At 43.9% G+C, this 17,163-nt stretch overlaps 1 protein-coding gene across 8 annotated transcripts in view; it reads right to left on the bottom strand.

Annotated features, from left to right (window-relative positions):
• nrgnb (neurogranin (protein kinase C substrate, RC3) b) overlaps positions 1-13,130 on the bottom strand; it is a 13,880-nt gene extending 750 nt beyond the window's left edge. The window contains exons 1-15 of one of the 8 annotated variants that reach the window (XM_030381583.1): positions 12,958-13,129; positions 12,445-12,756; positions 12,240-12,317; positions 12,133-12,162; positions 11,949-12,050; positions 11,343-11,367; positions 11,218-11,264; positions 10,864-10,976; positions 10,212-10,625; positions 9,872-10,046; positions 9,664-9,734; positions 9,055-9,092; positions 6,680-8,495; positions 2,037-2,241; positions 1-434 (exon numbers count right to left, since the gene is read on the bottom strand). The exon at positions 1-434 is cut by the window's left edge and continues 750 nt beyond it. In XM_030381583.1, the coding sequence (XP_030237443.1) occupies positions 376-434; positions 2,037-2,241; positions 6,680-8,495; positions 9,055-9,092; positions 9,664-9,734; positions 9,872-10,025 (2,343 nt within the window). In that variant the 5' untranslated portion in view covers positions 10,026-10,046; positions 10,212-10,625; positions 10,864-10,976; ... (5 more) ...; positions 12,445-12,756; positions 12,958-13,129 and the 3' untranslated portion in view covers positions 1-375. Of the gene's footprint in view, positions 435-2,036; positions 2,242-3,922; positions 4,185-6,679; positions 8,496-9,054; positions 9,093-9,663; positions 9,735-9,871; positions 10,047-10,211; positions 10,626-10,863; positions 10,977-11,217; positions 11,265-11,342; positions 11,368-11,948; positions 12,318-12,444; positions 12,757-12,957 lie in introns of those variants that run through there. The other 7 variants (XM_030381588.1, XM_030381586.1, XM_030381587.1 and 4 more) reach the window with 7 other exon arrangements.
• Between the last annotated feature and the right edge of the window lie 4,033 nt (positions 13,131-17,163).

Genomic DNA, 17,163 nt, shown 5'->3' on the forward strand with positions numbered 1-17,163 from the left:
GACGCACCAGCAGCAGAGGAGCGAGCAACTTCACACACAAAATGCACAACACACACACACAAGTCGACACACCCTTAAAATCTGCCTGAAGAGAATAACATAGGTTAACTACTGCTTATCTGTGTATAATATATAGTACATACAAAGTGGTGATTCCTTGGGTAAAAAGGTTGCGTGCCTATTAGTAGCAGCCTATAGCCCCTGCTAGGCTTGTACCAGCCATCTTCCTCTCCCCCACGCTGGCATGCCTCCTCCTACCCCCTTCCTCCTTCAGTCTTCCTTCCTTCGAGACGGGGACAGGTGGGGTGGGGTGTTGGAGGGTGTTGGAGGGTGGTGGGTGGGGCTGCGGGGAGTTTGGGGGAGGGGGGAGGGGTGTCACTGCTCTGGTACAGATGTGTTGTCGTCTCCCTCTACTGCCCCCGCTCCTCCTGTCTCTGAGGAAATGGAAGTGATGCACCAAACATTACATCATTTCAGAAAACCTTCGACATCATTTTATTACAGAAAATATGAAAAAAAGAGGAAGCCCAGTTGATGGTGTCTTGTGCATTCCATGACATCACTTCATTAATTAATATCACACAAAGTTGTACCTCATCATAAAACTAGTTCCACCATCTTATCACCGATAGGCTCCACGGAATAAATCTGAAGACGTGATCCATCAAATATTAGTCAAAAGTAATTTTGAGCAAATCAAAAATGCTACGAAACGTACCACCCACAAAGTGAGAATCAGAGCCCGATATGCAAAAGATGATAGACATTTTTAGGAGGATAAACCCAGTTTTATGGTCTGCTGACCTAGAAGGGGCCGTCCTAAGTGGGAGGGGTTTGGCTGTGCTGTCTCTGTACGACAGGCCCATTAATTCTCCCTGGCCCTCTGAGGCATGAATGTAACACACCTGGAGTTATAAATACATCCCCTACATCGGATGTTGGGGAACCAGGAAATGGGGTGTAAGGATTTGGACATTCAACCTCTTTCTCCTACATTTGATGCCTTTCAGTCCATGAATAACCTTCGCCGTAGAACAGGAAATGTATTTTCTTCAAGCCTCCCACATGGGATCAGTTTTTCTGCTTCAAAATGGCAGCACAGCTGAATATTTGATAGATGATTTAATAAATACATAAAAAATGTCTCACAGTCTGACAAATCCAATCCCTTCAGTCTCAAACCTCCTACACCTAGTTGCCACTTTTCTGGTTCAAATGGTGCAAATTAGCTGACTATTTGTCAGAGGATTTAATTCACTTTTTCTTGCAGCCTGACATTATGGTTTCGGATTTATGCATAATATTCCTAATTTCTTCCGACTACCATTTTATCGTGGGAAGGAATGTCTTATGATATGTCAACCAGAGGCATACTGAATCAACACGACTGCACTTGGTTGTCACTATCTGAGAAATAATTTTCCTGTCGTTGCCTTAATGGAGAGCCTTTCAACAGAGCCAAACAGCTCCAGTCAGTGATTTATTAGGGCTCTCATTCAGTTCCTGCCATCCCTATCAGGTAATTAAAGAATCAGGCATTGCATTAGTCACACTTGGGACACACCCATCAGGGGGTTCTATAATTGGTGTATTTAATAAGTCAGACAGGATTTTAACAAGTTTAACATTATGATAACACCAAGTGGCAGAGTCTTCGTGGACAGCAAGCAAACGCATGAGAATCCTACGACGGATCATTCGCCAGGTAGAAAACTCTTGAACTGATTGTGTTGTCAAGCCCAGTATACGCATACATCAAAAACCCACAAGCAACAAATGCTAAAAAAAGCCTCATATCTGAGCCCGCCTGTCCACTTTATGTACGACAGCCGCTCCTGATGTCCCTCGGCGGGACCCTCTTCAACATAAATCTGGCCCCGTCTCCATCACTCACCACCTGACTGCCATCTCTGGGGGCTTAGAGGGCTCTGTCACCTGGTCTTAAGGTCTCGTACCCATAACGCCCTGTGGCGGGGGTGGATATGGGTAGAAGGGGTCAGCTATACTCTTATTCCCTTAGCCTCTACACCACTGACCTGTGCCCCCCTGGCTGCCGCCGAGTGCCTCCCCAGTGCTCACCTCCTCCCCTTCGGCCTTCTCCTCCGGCTTCATCTTCTTGCGGGTCATGTGGCCGCGGAAGCCGGCCTGGATTTTGGCGGCGGCCTTGTTGGCTTCAGGGTCGTCGAGGGGGATGTCCATGATGTCCTCCTCCTCCTCCTGGGGTCTGCTGCACTCCCCCTCCTGCACAGAGCTCCAGACGTCAGGCTTAGCCCTGACCTCCTGTCTGCATGATGCTATCTCCTACTGGAGCCTCCAATCAAGGTCACTTTTTATGGGGAATTGTCGAGGAGACCATGAAGCTATTGGTGTTTTTTTGTTGGTTTGATGGGTACGGGTGGATATGTGGTAGTCATCCATTGTCAAAAAGAAATATGATTTTGAGGACTCTCGGCTCTCTGAGCAAGAATAAAGGGAATCTTATTAGGTCCTTGGGGAGGCATTGTCTGATTCAACCCCACATTGTTGCGCATAAGTGATTTTCTTTCCCGTTGTCCCGTCAAATCTGTGAAAGTGACTATCCTTTCCAAAGTTTTTTAAAGTTAACTTTGAAAATGAGGTTAAACCGTGGACTGGGGGAACGAATATGTTGGTTCTGGTACCTTCCACTCAGATTAATGATTATGAATGTAAACCGAAAGGGAATGTCCCAAAGTAATTTGGTTGTGCTGAGATGCATCCGATTCTACGTCTGCTAATGGTACACAGAACGCCCAATCAGCACTAATAGTGAATCTATTCATCCACAGATACAATGCATGCGCTGCCAAAATAAGAAGGAGTGGGTGAGCGAGTGGGTCGTTTGACAATGAGCAATAAAGTGACAGTGAGAACACCGCCGTTGACGTGTTATGTCAACACCAATTCAGACGGCGCCATGGAAACAGAAGAACAAAAGAAAAACCAGAAACCCGTGTGCATTGCTTATCAAGAAAAAAAAAACAACGAACCAAAAAAAACAAAAAAAACAAACAAACAAACAAACAAACGGATTGACGTGTCAACACAACAAAAGCCCCGGCGGCCCACAGCGTGGGCTCCCAGCGGCTTTGGCAGGTGAGGCAGCGATCGCCCTCGTCTCCCCGGGAAAAACAAACCATCCAGTGTGGGTGTGAGTCCACCCACCTGCACCGCTTGTTAGCCCCCCCTGTCTGACTGCTGCTGCTGCCGCCGCTCAGGGGCCACTTCACAGCCACAGGCGGATCACCACAGGCCCCCCCCCCCCCCCCCCCCCCCCCATCCCCCCAGCGCGGTGCCTCTTACTCATTAGCATGATAGGTTGTTCGTTACTGAGGCTGGAGGCGGTTAAGTGCAGAAATTAAGCAAAAAGAAAATGTATTTAAAAAAAATGATATGGTAACCACAAACAACGTCACAGTGCAGCCAGCCAAAATGGCAGCATGTGTTTGTGTTGTTCGAATTTTAAAAGTGGAGTACGAATGTATAAATATACCAACGGGATGATTTTCATCCGCTCGACTGAGAGGGGTCGCTCTGTCCACTGGGGAAAGTAGTGACAACACAACAGAGCTCCATGTTCAATGCATTCCCAATCCAAACAATACGAGACAACAACCCGCTCCCAACAGTAAAAAAAAGCTCAATGTACATGCCTGCACTCCTCTGTCACATCGGCTGATTTATAAAGAAGGCCACCAGTTGATATTATTACTTTATATTGTCATGAAATTCATATATCATGGCAATAAAACATAAAAATATCAAAGTAGCGACTGCTTTAAAAAAGAATCCTACCGGTTGATATTATTCAATTCGAGAATAATAATAGTTTGACAATAATCCGAACAATTCAACTGAATATATTTGTTACTAAAATAAAAGTTGATCCGAGGCGTCTACTTACAGTGTGACAATCCATGGCTCTCTACGAAACAAAAGACGTGTTGGATGTGGAGAGAAGCGGAACTAGAACGCCCGTGCTTTGCTTCCTACGTTCAACCAAGAATGCTCCCTTACATGAGTCTCAAGTGCAGTACAGATGCCTGACTGTATGCACACCAACACACACACACACACACACACACACACACACACACACACACACACACACACACACACACACACACACACACACACACACACACACACACACACACACACACACAGTGAGAGCGAGAGGGAGAGAGAGAGAAAGACAGAGAGAGACAGAGACAGAGGGGGAGGATTCGGAGGGAGGGATGGAGGGAGGGAAGGAGTGAGAGGGAGGGAGGTAGAGAGTTGGGAGGGAGGGAGGGAGGGGGAGGGGAGGGGAGGGAGGGGGGGAGAAATAGGAAGGAGTGCTGGAGAGAGGGATGGAGGGAAAGAGAATCGCTAAAAACATGACACCATGTGTTCAAACCTTTTAGTCACCCTTTTTTTTTTTCCAATATAGCAGCATTCACAAACATTTGCTGAACAGAGCTTGAATAAAACATTTGAAACTTAGTTGGACATATTTACATAATTCACATAATGATGATGATTTTGACTTTCCAGTGTGAACAGGCAAGGCATAAATTGAGGGGAAATTACCATTATTTTCCTAAAATTACAATTTACACGAGTATCTCACAAAAACAAAAACAAAAAAACTGTCAAAAGCAGCATCCTACATGTTCCTAATATTGCCAAGGTGAAAAATAATGAGCAGACTCAAAAAATACAAAATGCCATGGACACATGGTGGCACAGGAAAGCAGGTGTACGTGGCTCGCAGTGCCTGTCACCCCGACGTGTCATCATTTGATTAGAGAGGCAGAGTGTGCTAACTGCACTCTCCGTTCCTCTAATCCCAGCTGGTCCAGACGCCCACACTCCACTCTCCTCATCCCTCTCCTCGCCTCTCTCCACTTCCCTCTTTCCTCGCCACGGAGACAAGACATGGCGAAAAACATATCCATTGGTCTGAGTGATTTCCTGACATTTACTCTCATCTCTCGCCAGTGTTAGCCTCCGTTGCAACACGATGTTTGCTGTCTCAGAGGAGGGCTCGGGTCGTGTGTGTGCTTGTTGAATCTATCACGCTCTGTTTAACAAATTGATCCATTCCTGGGACTGTCTTCTCTCTGTTGGAACTGTATGGTGATGGGTGATATTGTAGAGGGAATTTCCATCATGCTGATACAAACAAGTAGTGAATTTTTAGGGGTTTCTGTCAACAAATGGATGCCTCTGTGTGTGGTCCTCAAAAAGAAAGCAAGAGAGTAGGTGATGGAAATGCGTAAATAACAATTGGACATGACGTGAAAAGTACTAAAGCTAGTGTAAATTGCATTTATTCAAATGTATATGGCTCTACCAGTCAGCAACAATCAATTACATGCATGGCATGTAACCAATAAATAACAAGCATTTTTTTTTGACACGCGTCAATTGGACACCACTGTTAAAAGCCACATCGCTGATGCAGATGCTGCCTAGCAACTATCAGGCCCACCATCTCCCATTAAGTTCCTGACGACATCGGGAGAGTGTGGGATGGTGAGGAGTTTCCATGGTAACATTCTTAGTACTCTTTTCACAACTCTCTCTCTCTCTCTCTCTCTCTCTCTCTCTCTCTGGGGCCAAGTAGTCAGTCCAGACAAATCAACAGGCCTAACTATGTCAGCAGCAGAAGACTTTAATGCCTTATTCACCTGAAAATTGTTCAATCAGTCCTTTATTGTGATGAATTACTTGTGAAAGTTATGCTCTGCGGAGGCGGAAGTGCTCCCTAGAGAATATTGAATTTTGCACCAGCAAGCCGATTTTTAACAATCAAGCAGCAACTGTTAAACCCCATTGAGTTTGCAAACAAATTTACAACAACGCAGATGCAGACACAGAAAAACTCACAAACATACACACACACACACACACACACACACACACACACACACACACACACACACACACACACACACACACACACACACACACACACACACACACACACACACACACATGCACACAAAAACTCAGACACACTCAGATACATTCAGACACATAACATAATTACACAGGTTCAAATATGCATTGTGTGTAGGGCAGATGCACAAACACATCCACACGTGCACACACACACAAATACACACGGACACACATGGAAAATGGACATTAAACTACATAAATTGAGGCTGTTTCGAGGCTGACTCTGTTGGATGACATTCAGCGTTACGAAAATGTAGGCCTTTATGTCATCGAGGAAATGCTATGCTATTTATGGATTGTTTTCAATCACCAGCCCCTGGAGACCAGTGAAGAGAAAGTAGAGATGTACTGTTGACCAGACTCGTCCTTGGCGGGGTCATGAATATAGGCTAACAGAGAAAGTCATGTGATCAGACTGAATCTCAACCAGAGACATGGCATGGCTCGTAACACTCTAGTTAAGATATGCGCACATATTTGAGTTTTTGTGATTTTGCCATGAGCACATTGTGCTCGTAGTTTTCCTATCTTCTAAGATACAAGGGTTAGGATTATACGTTACCTCTTCGTCAGACTATAATGTGAAACTGTGTCCAAATCAGTAAACATTTTGCTCTATTTAGGCATTGAACAACTTTATCATCGTCTATAGAAAGAGAGAAATCATCTGAAAAATACCATGTGGAATCAAGCCATAAATAAGTGAGGTTACCTTGTCCTCATCCTTGGTCCCCTGATCCACAACGTCATTCTCAGTCTCCGGCGGCCTTTGGTCCCCTTGGTAGACGTCATCATGTGTCCGACCTGCACCGAGGTGGAAGCTTTCTATGGACCCCTCCCCAACGCCATTGCTCCTTCCTTGTCCTTGTTCATCAATCACTACCTCTTCAGCCCGGTCTTCTGCCCCGCTGGTCCGCGGCATCACCACTGTGTCCTCTATCTCCTCCATAGTGTCCTCAGGCTGTGGCTCCACAGGTGCCAGAGCTATTTCCTTCATCTCCATCGGATTCTCCTCTACTGCCATCACCTCAGCCACTTCTTCCTGTCCTTTTTCCGGTTCGGATTCGTTCGATTTTATTCCAGCGTTAGCATCATCGAATTCAGAAGGAAGCCCCTCTTCCATCACGCTGAACTGTCCTTGTGCGTCGTCTATGACCCCTCGACTGATTTCTCGCTTCTCATCATCAATGGCGTCTTCTGGTGGATCGTCTGTCTCATTGGATGCGTTCAGTCTTTCAGGATCCTTATTGCCCCGGTTTTCAACTTCACTTGCGTCCGCGTTGTCTGTTTCATCATCGTTATCAAAATCAGTTTTTAGCTCAAGATTTGTCAAACCTGCAGTGGCCTTGCTTGATAAAATTGTTCCATCTAAATCTCCTTTGTAACCAATATTGCTCAAGGCTAGGTCACTTGTGTCCAACTTCAGGCTGATGTCTGCAGCCTCATTGTCGTCTATTTCCTCCCTTTCGGCCTTCACTTCCTTCTCTTGTCCCTCTGTTTCAGAGGTGGGCTCATCACTGTATTGTAAACCATCTTCCCCATGACCAGACCGAGCCCCAACGATGTCCTCATCCAACTGGCTCTCTGGTCGCTGCTCACTGTGTTCCAAGACCGAAGATCCGTCTTCTGTCTGACCTTCAGTCTCAACTATCTGGTGAACTTCGGGGACATCATCAAAGTTAATCTCAACTAAGGCCTCCTCCTGAGGAGCAGCATCAGTAGCTAACGTATTCTCAATTTCCTTCGTATGGTGACCAGCATTTCCTGTGGAAAGTACAAGTTCATGTGTTTCTAGAGGATGTGTCTCAATTAGTTCTTGGATCTCCAGTGTTTTCTTCTCCTGGGGTTCCATATCTTCTAGGGAAGGTGTTTGTGTTTGGTTTTGGGACAGCGGTAAGCCCCCAGGAAGGTCTTCCTCTTTGGTAGAAGGTGCATTAAGGTAATCATCGACCACATTTGCTTTGTCTGTCTGCTGAAGTTCCTCAGCACACACATCCACATCTGCTAGCCCAGAATATGGAAACTCCTGTCTAACATTTCCAGCATCAGCACTTTGGTCGATGTCCGATGTGTCTCTAATCTCGTCACCTGATAAATTGTTCTCTTGTTCTTGTATGGGTGGTTTTTCGCCGTGTTCAATTGTTTGTAACTCATCAGCGCACACATCTCTCATGGAATCGCCTCGGGATAATAACAAACTAGTGTTATCCAATTCAGACTGACTGATATCTTTGTCTGTCGAAAACTGGATGTCACTTTCTATCAATTCCTGATCAACTTTATCATATGCAGTGAAAAGCGTTTGTTCTTCATCCTCTTTTTCCCTGCCACAATCTTCACTGCTAACACCCGCAACTTGGAGTATGTCATCTGACTCTTCTGGTGAGAGCTCCTCTTCAGTTTTGACCTTCTCTACTGTTCCTCGATCATCACTCTCTTCTTGAACATATTCAGTGAAACCATCAGGGTGCCTTGTGTGGGGTGAGGCTACTTGAACACCTTCTTGATTTTCAGTTTTTGACCTTTCTCTGAAAATAAATATCAGACCAAAATAAGAGGCAAGTTATGCAAAGAGTTTAAATGTGTGCAAAATGTGTACTACTAAGATGTAATCATTGTACATAAAATTGCAAGCCTGTAGATGGTAACGTTCTGAAAATTATACAATTGAAGTCAAGGCTTTCTGTATTGATCTATTGATACTCTGCTCTTGACTTTCACTTCCAAATCCTTTCCTTCTTTTTAGTGACACTAGAAAATATTCTCTACCTTAAACTGCAAGCAGGGTTAGCTAGATTGCACTTTGGTGTACTAAAGAAGAAATGTTGTTACTGCTCCATTTTAGATTTAGATATAGCAAGTACATTTTTGATAAGTAATATTAAGTGATAATAAGAAATTAACAACAAACATTGGGTTGAATTAGTCTATCTTTAGAATTAATGTATATTCATCAATAATAATAAACAGGAAACCTCAACAGATATTTTATTATCATCTTCATTTTTTTCTATCTGCTCTCCTTCCACGTCCTTCTTCCCTTGTCCTCGCATTGATGGGGTACAGACGGTACAAGATACAACTCACTCAGTGTTGGATGTAACATCTGTTGCAGGTGGAATAGCCTAGAAAGGTACAAACATATTATTTTACATTAAAATCAAGTGAACTTCTTAGCAAAGCTACCTAAGGATTGTTATGCCCAGAAGAGTTTGGAGTTGTTCAGCATCAGGGTCAAAAGATAATATAACTAATCAGGGGCATTTTACCAATACAATTATATTAGGATGACCAGGGGCTTTCGTGCATCATCTAACCATTTCCCAGTATTTGCAAAGGGGCCCCAGATCTTTTTCATTGCAGTCATTAAAAATTGGTCTTTCATGAAACATAGAAAAAAAGATAGGCCTATTTCCCACACTGAATACAAATGCCCTTCAAATTATCCAATATGCCCCCAAAACGTATATTACAAAAAAATTCTAAATTCAAAGAAATGCGAATGATTATCCTACCCGTCAGGATGAAGAAAAATTTTCAAGGCCAACATTTACTCTAATTGAAGCAGTAATTAAAAATGTAATTGGTTTAGAGGCCTTATTTCAGGGTAAACTACAAAAAACTATTTAATTGAATTCCTGTTAATATGCTAATGTTATCACCATGTTAGAGTTAATTGTTGAAATTAAATCAAACCTTAAACGAATGGTTGTTGTAGAATCTGTCCTCGATTTTTGCCGCCCACTCAGCAGGGTCCAAGCCACTCTCTTAAAGTAATAATGAAAATAAAAATAAGTGTATACTCTTATTACCTGTGTAACTACAGTAGGTATGCAGTGACATTGCCTTCAGGGGCAAACACGTCCTTAATCAGAACATTAAACTGTAACGTTAGGTCAATTACCTTCTCTTTCTTTAAGAAGGCCTTCAAAGTAAAGAAGGGCATAAGTAGGGATGTCTTCAGGCTGGTTTCTCAACACTTCCCTCGCCAGCCCCTCCAGGATGGAGCCAAACCCACGAGGAACTCGTAGGTGTGTGTTGGAGAAAGGTACAGCCATCCTCTCTCAGACCACGTAGGGCTTCAGCAAGAATGAGTCATACAAATGTTTTGATGTCGTTATTTAACGTCTGGTAAATTCAAGTTAAATATGTATTTCCTTGGAAACAACAACTGGACAGCATGAGCATTTAAGTACATTATTTTGTTGTTTTACAAATTATGAATAGACTCAATGTTAACGTACCTTTTAAATCGCCTTAAACAACTGAGTAGCAGTGAGACACTAGAGAGCACGTCAACATGAGTTTTGTTTAGGATAGTTGCTATGCAACGAAACTAATGTACGGAGACCCAAGAGGTCCCCCTGCCCAAAGGAGAAACCCCAGACACAGTTGTTTCGTTTATTTTAATACACACTATTAAAAACCAACATGTACATAATTAGAATCAAGCATTTAAGTCAGGCATGGATTTAATACATTAAGTTTGTCCTAGCAGGCCATCTCAATCACGAATACGTAATAATCGCATACTCTGAGTTGGTGCTCAGTTTACGCGAGATTTCTCTCGGGATAACGTTGAGTCGGTCAGCAGAGCGCGAGATCTGCGGCAGGTGAGACGCAGGGAAGGGGCTCAGGTACGTCTCATCTCTCCAGCGCTGGACAGGGGAACACAGTGGATAGGAAAGTGACCATAGTGACCGTCGTGTGTAGCACACCAACTAAACTCAATAATGTATGACATCAAGCGCTCAGCCTCTTATAGGTCCATTAGCATAGGACCATTTCTCATGAAATTAAAAGTCTTCGACAAAACGTTACTGTTCAACTCGATGGGAAAACAATTCCTACACTTGCATACATATACTTTATGGAGACTGAGCTAATGGTTTTTACCTCTCTTTGGTCTTCGTGACTGCCGTAACATATCTGCGCGAGCTCTGGCGAGCTCGCCCCTCGGACAGTGATCACGATGTCAGCGTAAGCCACCTCGCTGTCGCTCTGGTCGTCTGGGTGAAAGGACAACAAGAGGCTTCTGAATGAGTCGTCTGTTTTACATTTCCCCACGTATCGTGAACGGTGACACAGTTGACACACCACGCGCCGCCACACGGTTGGAGGCCGTTGCTTTCTCACAGTGTTTGGACTACTGTGACCCTGCACAATATAGCACATAGCATCTACCATGGAAGCCCCATGAATATAGTGGTTGGGAATGTACAATTGTTAATTTCATGGAAAATGTCTTACCTCTAGCAGGTGATCGGTTGGCATGGGAACCTAGTGATATAGGCCGACTGGGAAAATAGTCATTTAATTATAAGATTTTAGTAGCCATAATATCTGACAAAAAGTGGATCATGTTTTTCACTTACTCCTTTACTGAATCAACAGGGCCGCCTGAAAAAAAAAAGTGATTCTGTTTTAGAAACATAACAGATTACTGGCTATATTACAGTTTATTATACAACAGTTAGTTCCGACCAAGTAATTTGATTGGACAAGAGGCATTCCATGAGTGCTGATATAGAGTATAACAGCACTGGGACTATACATGTATCTATCCGATTTGCAGGTTTTCTAATTAAGCAATATCACATTAGAGGGATTGCTGTTGTACTGAATTTCAGCACGACTGTAATTCGGTCGTAGGTACGAGGCCGTAGGCCGAGTGCTGAAGATAATCACTGCCATGCTCATATTCAGTAGGCCTACAACAACACAACCTCGAGTGTGATATTGCTTTTATGCAACAGTTCTACTAGCACCATGTATTATTATTTATTACGGTTAGGAGAACACCTGTAAAGCGTAGTAATACATGTATCGTTAAAAGTCCCAGTGCTGTTATACTTTATATCGGCACTCATGGAATGCCTCTTGTCAAATCAAATTAGCTATGCTGATATTCAGTACAACAACACAACCTCAAGTGTGATATTCCTTAATTATAGTACAAAGTATTAATGATATCAGCTTACCCTTCCTTTTATACTTTACTAAGAGGAAAAACCCTAACCCCACAAGGGCAATGCCAACAATTGCAATGGATCTTTGCAGAGTATTCATTCCAGCCACCTCCCCTGTTATAAATAAAAAATCCAATGTTACATCCAAATATTCATATTCATATCCTTGATTTACATCAAAATCATATCATATCACCTGAATCCTTTGGTTGGGTGGGAATTGAGGCTAAGAAAATTCATAACATATTAGCATCTTGTAAAATTGTGTGAAAAAGAATTGTCCTTATTATACTCAAAACTCACTTGTTATCATTTCAGTCCATTTGATTTCAGAGCTTGCCGTGTCAGAACCTGTGGTCCAACTGGGAATGTCTCTTCGGCCTGGAATTTGTCAGTTTTTTTCAGTACATATAAACTTTAACTCTGACCAGAAATTCATGTATAAAATCCCCTTTCTCCAATGATTTAAAAGATCCATATCATAATTCAGGATGTTAAAGAGGCATACCATGAATCTGCAGCTCCACCCTACGCTCTATTTGTCGCTTCAGCTCCGGGTGAGCTGTGTTCTCAGAGTAGCAGACTTGGATGGAGCCGACATCTTCGATAGAAATGTTTGGAAACTGTAGAGATACGGTGCAGACTTCATTCTGGGTGATTGTACCCAAACATCCTGCAGTGCCAGAGTCTTCTTCAGGACTCCAACAGCCACGGACAAACCCAGGGGAACAGTCGTATGTGCAGTTCAACGTTAATGGTTCTCCTACGGCAACCCTTATGGTGTCAAGGACTACCCCTGTTTTCTCACATTTGGTCAGATCTGCAATGAGATTAATAATGAGTATATGACATGAATATTATTGGTACATGTGGAAGCGTTATAGCATTATTGGACCATGAAATTTGACTAGTTTCAACAACACAGATGATGTTGTATCAAATGTCTTTTATACAAACTATTTTAGGTTTAAGCAATATTTAGATAACATATTGATTTGTAGAATATAAGCAGATACTTTACCTTGGCTCACCCAAAGAAGGAGCATTGTCATGTAAATTGAAAACCTCATTTCTTTTTTGTACAAACTTCTCCGGTTGAACTCTTTTCAGTCAAGATCTAGTTGTGGTGTCTTTATGATGACAGTTGTAGTGCCACTACCAGATACTGTACAGGGCTTTCGGCTTAGCATTCCTCACACCGTTGAACAAAGGAAGTGGTGAGCAACAGGATACATACAGTATGGGGGTAGAAAAACGGTTCATTTTCCATAGAGGGCACCTGGCTTATTTGAAATTGAAATATGTATTGGCAAAACAATATGTTTTTAACTCTATTTTTCTCCATATTCTTTTTATATTTATTGAAGTATTGTGTGTTTTATCAAAAAAAAGAGCGATGTGCCTTCTAAAAAAACGGATGTTTGAACGACTTGCAAAAGCATGCACTTGCAGCTCGCTAATGCACCTCACATCCCTTCATACCTAAAGAGAATGTTGCTGCCACACACACCACCACCCACAACAAGAACCCACGATCCGCAAAAAACAGCAACTGTAAAGACAAACATAAAAATACATCGTTTTCAAATGGTTATGTGTTCGCTGTTTAAAACCAACACAAATGTTACATGGACACACATAACCCCCAGTAATTTTAATCTGAAAGGTTGATTTTCCGCATGCATATCATGTATTATGAATAACAAGATAGAGTTGCAAAGAACACTGTTGCATACCATTACAGGGCTGCTAGATAACAAACTGGGGCCTCAGATGTCGGGCTCACATTTCACTTTCATTGACTAAGGGCCTCTCACTTTCAAACATCCCCCCGCACAGACCTGATGGAGCTGATCACACTGGTCCAAACTGGCTCTAGAGGAATGTAAGAAGCTAGGAAAGAGGAAAAAAATAGAAAGGGTACATGGGTAGCAAGGGTATATTTTCAACGCTATTGATAATGTGGACATGGAAAGTAATGCAACAGTTTGGTTTTAGAGCAATTTGGATGTTTTTGCTGCTGGCAGATTCGGCTGCTCTCATCTCAGGTAAGACGATGGATGATTTCGGGCATTCAGAAAATGGGTTTTCAATAGAATGGGTTAATCAAATAGAAATCATCAACATTCAAATTATTGCATCAAACGAGGAGAGGAAAAGAAAACGCATCACTTCAATTCAATTCAATTTAATTTTTGTTTTATAGCCCTTAATCACCATTCAATTCTCAAAGGGTTTAACAGATCAAATATCTTCGAATGCTGTTATAACTCACCCACTTTTATTCATTGTGTTTTAACCTGGATATGTTTATGAATACTTTGTGTAAGAACCCTTTGAAGGGAGCGCCGACCTGCCCATGCAGTTGGAGACGGACCTTGGCTGGTGCTCGGAGGGAACGTACGTCTCCTACCACGGCTGCTTGGAATGCACAACAGGCCACTTGTAAGTCCACACAGTCCTCTCTGACACGTTTGACCCAGCCCACACACTTATCTGAGTTATATGCTGACCATATGTCTGCGGCAGTGCATAAAAAACATTTATTTACTATAACGTGATCTTTAATTATCCAGTTGTCCTGGCAACGTGTCAGCACCTCACAAATGCCCACCGGGAACATTCAACTTCTACACAGGGAGGAGCAGCATTGGTGACTGCAAGGTGGACTAACTTAAAAGACTTAACATTTTTTATTTTTTTTTCAGCCTTGATAGGGTCTTTGTTCAAAGTGTCAACAGACATTTTTTCTAATGCTGATTACCAACTCTGTTGGATACACTCTAAAACACAGCACCATAATAATGTCTTTATTATTTAAAAACTGATCACACCGGCAAATACTAATCTTCATAATTGATTGACTAATTGGTACACCTAATTAAGTTGATAAATCGCATAAAACTTAATGCAAAAGTGTAAAACACAACATACTTAACTTTCATTTCCGATTACGAGTGCCGTTGAATACATGGTTGTTACACAATTGACACGACCGCATGATAACCACACTAAAGTCCATTTGCGCCTGCTGTGTGCTGTAGCCGTGTTCTCATGGCCTGATCAGCTCCGAGGACAGAGCGGACTGCAGGCCGTGTCCTGCTGGCTTCTCTTGTCACCCAGGCAACAGTACCCTGTCTGCCTGCCCTAAAGGACAGCATTCCCCAGAAGGGGTGGTTCTTTGTTTGGCCTGCCCCATAGGCTCTGTGTGCCCGTCTGGACACCCTCAGAAGGTAAGCGGCCCGCACTCAGTCAAACCGCACACCGATTTGGTGGGGATACTCGTGTTCTGTGATGACCGTGTACCCTGTGTGTTCTGTCAAGTGTGACCCGGGGGGGGAGCCCGACTCGGAGCAGACCGGTTGCGTCGACTGTCCCCCTGGCTTCTACTCCACGCCCTGCACCGTCCATTGTATCAAGTGCCCCTCTGGTAACCCCATCACATCCCAAGATCACCGGTCAACACATTCATTCATGAATCAAGACCAACACAAAATCTTTCTTTTGAAATAAAATAATCAAATAAATGGCTTATGGATAGATAAATATCCCATCACCGCCACTTCACCAAAAATATCTGAGATGGTCTTCCATACTGCTCCTATAGGAGCTCACTGCCCAGAGAATGGGACGTCGCAGCCTCTCCAATGTCCTCTGGGCCAGTCCTCCTCCCCTGGACAGGCCCTCTGCCACCGCTGTAATGACTCCTCCCCACAGTGTGGGGGCACTGCCGCGGCCCCGTCTACCTGGAGCAACACAGCCCAGCGGTCAGGCCAGGCCTTTGTCTGCCGCCCCGGAACATACAAAGACCCGAGAGGAGGGCCGGCATGTATGGTCTGCCCTTTAGGTGAGGAGGTTGTGTCGAGCCATACTCTAGAGCAGGGGTCTCAAACTCATCTTACCTGGGGGCCGCTGGAGGTAGAGTCTGGGTCAGGCTGGGCCACATCAAGTATTCCACAAGAAAAAAGTAGCACAAGAGACCCAATCTAAGTTAATGATCGAACTATAATTAGATCACGTTGGCTATGTAATCGCTGACAACAGGGGACATTTCATAGTGGTTAGTGGAAACCGGGACTTTTTTCTTAGCGTCCTTTGGCTTTTGTCGGGACTCAGGACTCGCAACTCAAAATTGGGTCTGTCACCCTGTCACAAGTGATAAAAAAGCGTGGCAAGCGACTCAGTAAAAATGTGCTTTTGACAACAACACGCGGGCCGCACTAACACTAAACTTTGATGTCAAGCAGGGGGCCACAAAGTATCAATTGGCCCCCGGGCCGCGAGTTTGAGACCCCTGCTCTAGAGGTTGTTTACTCCTAGTGCACAATACCACAGTTTGAAATAGAAAGGGTTCTAGCGCAAGCTGGCTGCCCTGCATCGCCCAGGTGGGCGCCTCACACAGGTGGTGGATGAGGTGTTTAACCCCCCCATACACATACATACACTCAGTATGCAAAGCACTTTGGTTGTCTTGAGAAGCGTTATTTAAATGCATTGATTTATTATATATTCCCCCCCCCCCCCCCCCCCCCCCAGGCCATTACTGTGCTGCGGGAGAAGCGGCCCCATGTCCAGGGGGGACTTACGGCCCCAAAGAGGGTATGGCGAGCCTGACAGACTGCCCAGCCTGCCCTGCAGGTAAACAGAGAATGAATCACCATCGTTACTTGAATACAAGTTTAAACCTTTTCCATCATTGCCTTTTGCAATATATCAACATGGGGGCGGTTGGCCAATAGCATACATTGTTCTTCTGTAATGTGATTGTGATTGTGCATGCTTTTCGGTGTGCAGTTCTGCTCTGGGCATCCACTGCAAAACCACTTCTGTGAAGAAGAAAAACGTAACCGAGAAATCAATGTGTGAACTGAGCTATTTATGACATCCTAAAAATAAAGTGCAACGCAGAGTAAAGGGTGTATCGTATTACAATGTATTATGTGTGTTTGTATACAACGTGTGTATTGGATTATGATTCTCTCGTCCATGAATAACTCTCCCTAGGCTTCTACTGCATGGAGGGCAGCACGGAGAGGCCCACCTCCCAGTTCCTGTGCCCACAGGGCTTTTACTGTGAAGAGGGCACCGCCACACCCCACGGGAGCCCTTGCCCGCCTGGCACGGCCGGGCAGCAACTGGGACAGACAAGTAGGGCAGCCTGCAAGAGATGTGGAGAAGGACGCTTCTGTCCCGCAGGTGAGGCAGGACAGCATGAGGTACAACGTTG

Source organism: Gadus morhua, chromosome 16 (genome assembly GCF_902167405.1).
Source record: "Gadus morhua chromosome 16, gadMor3.0, whole genome shotgun sequence".
NCBI classification, from domain to species: Eukaryota; Metazoa; Chordata; class Actinopteri; order Gadiformes; family Gadidae; genus Gadus; species Gadus morhua.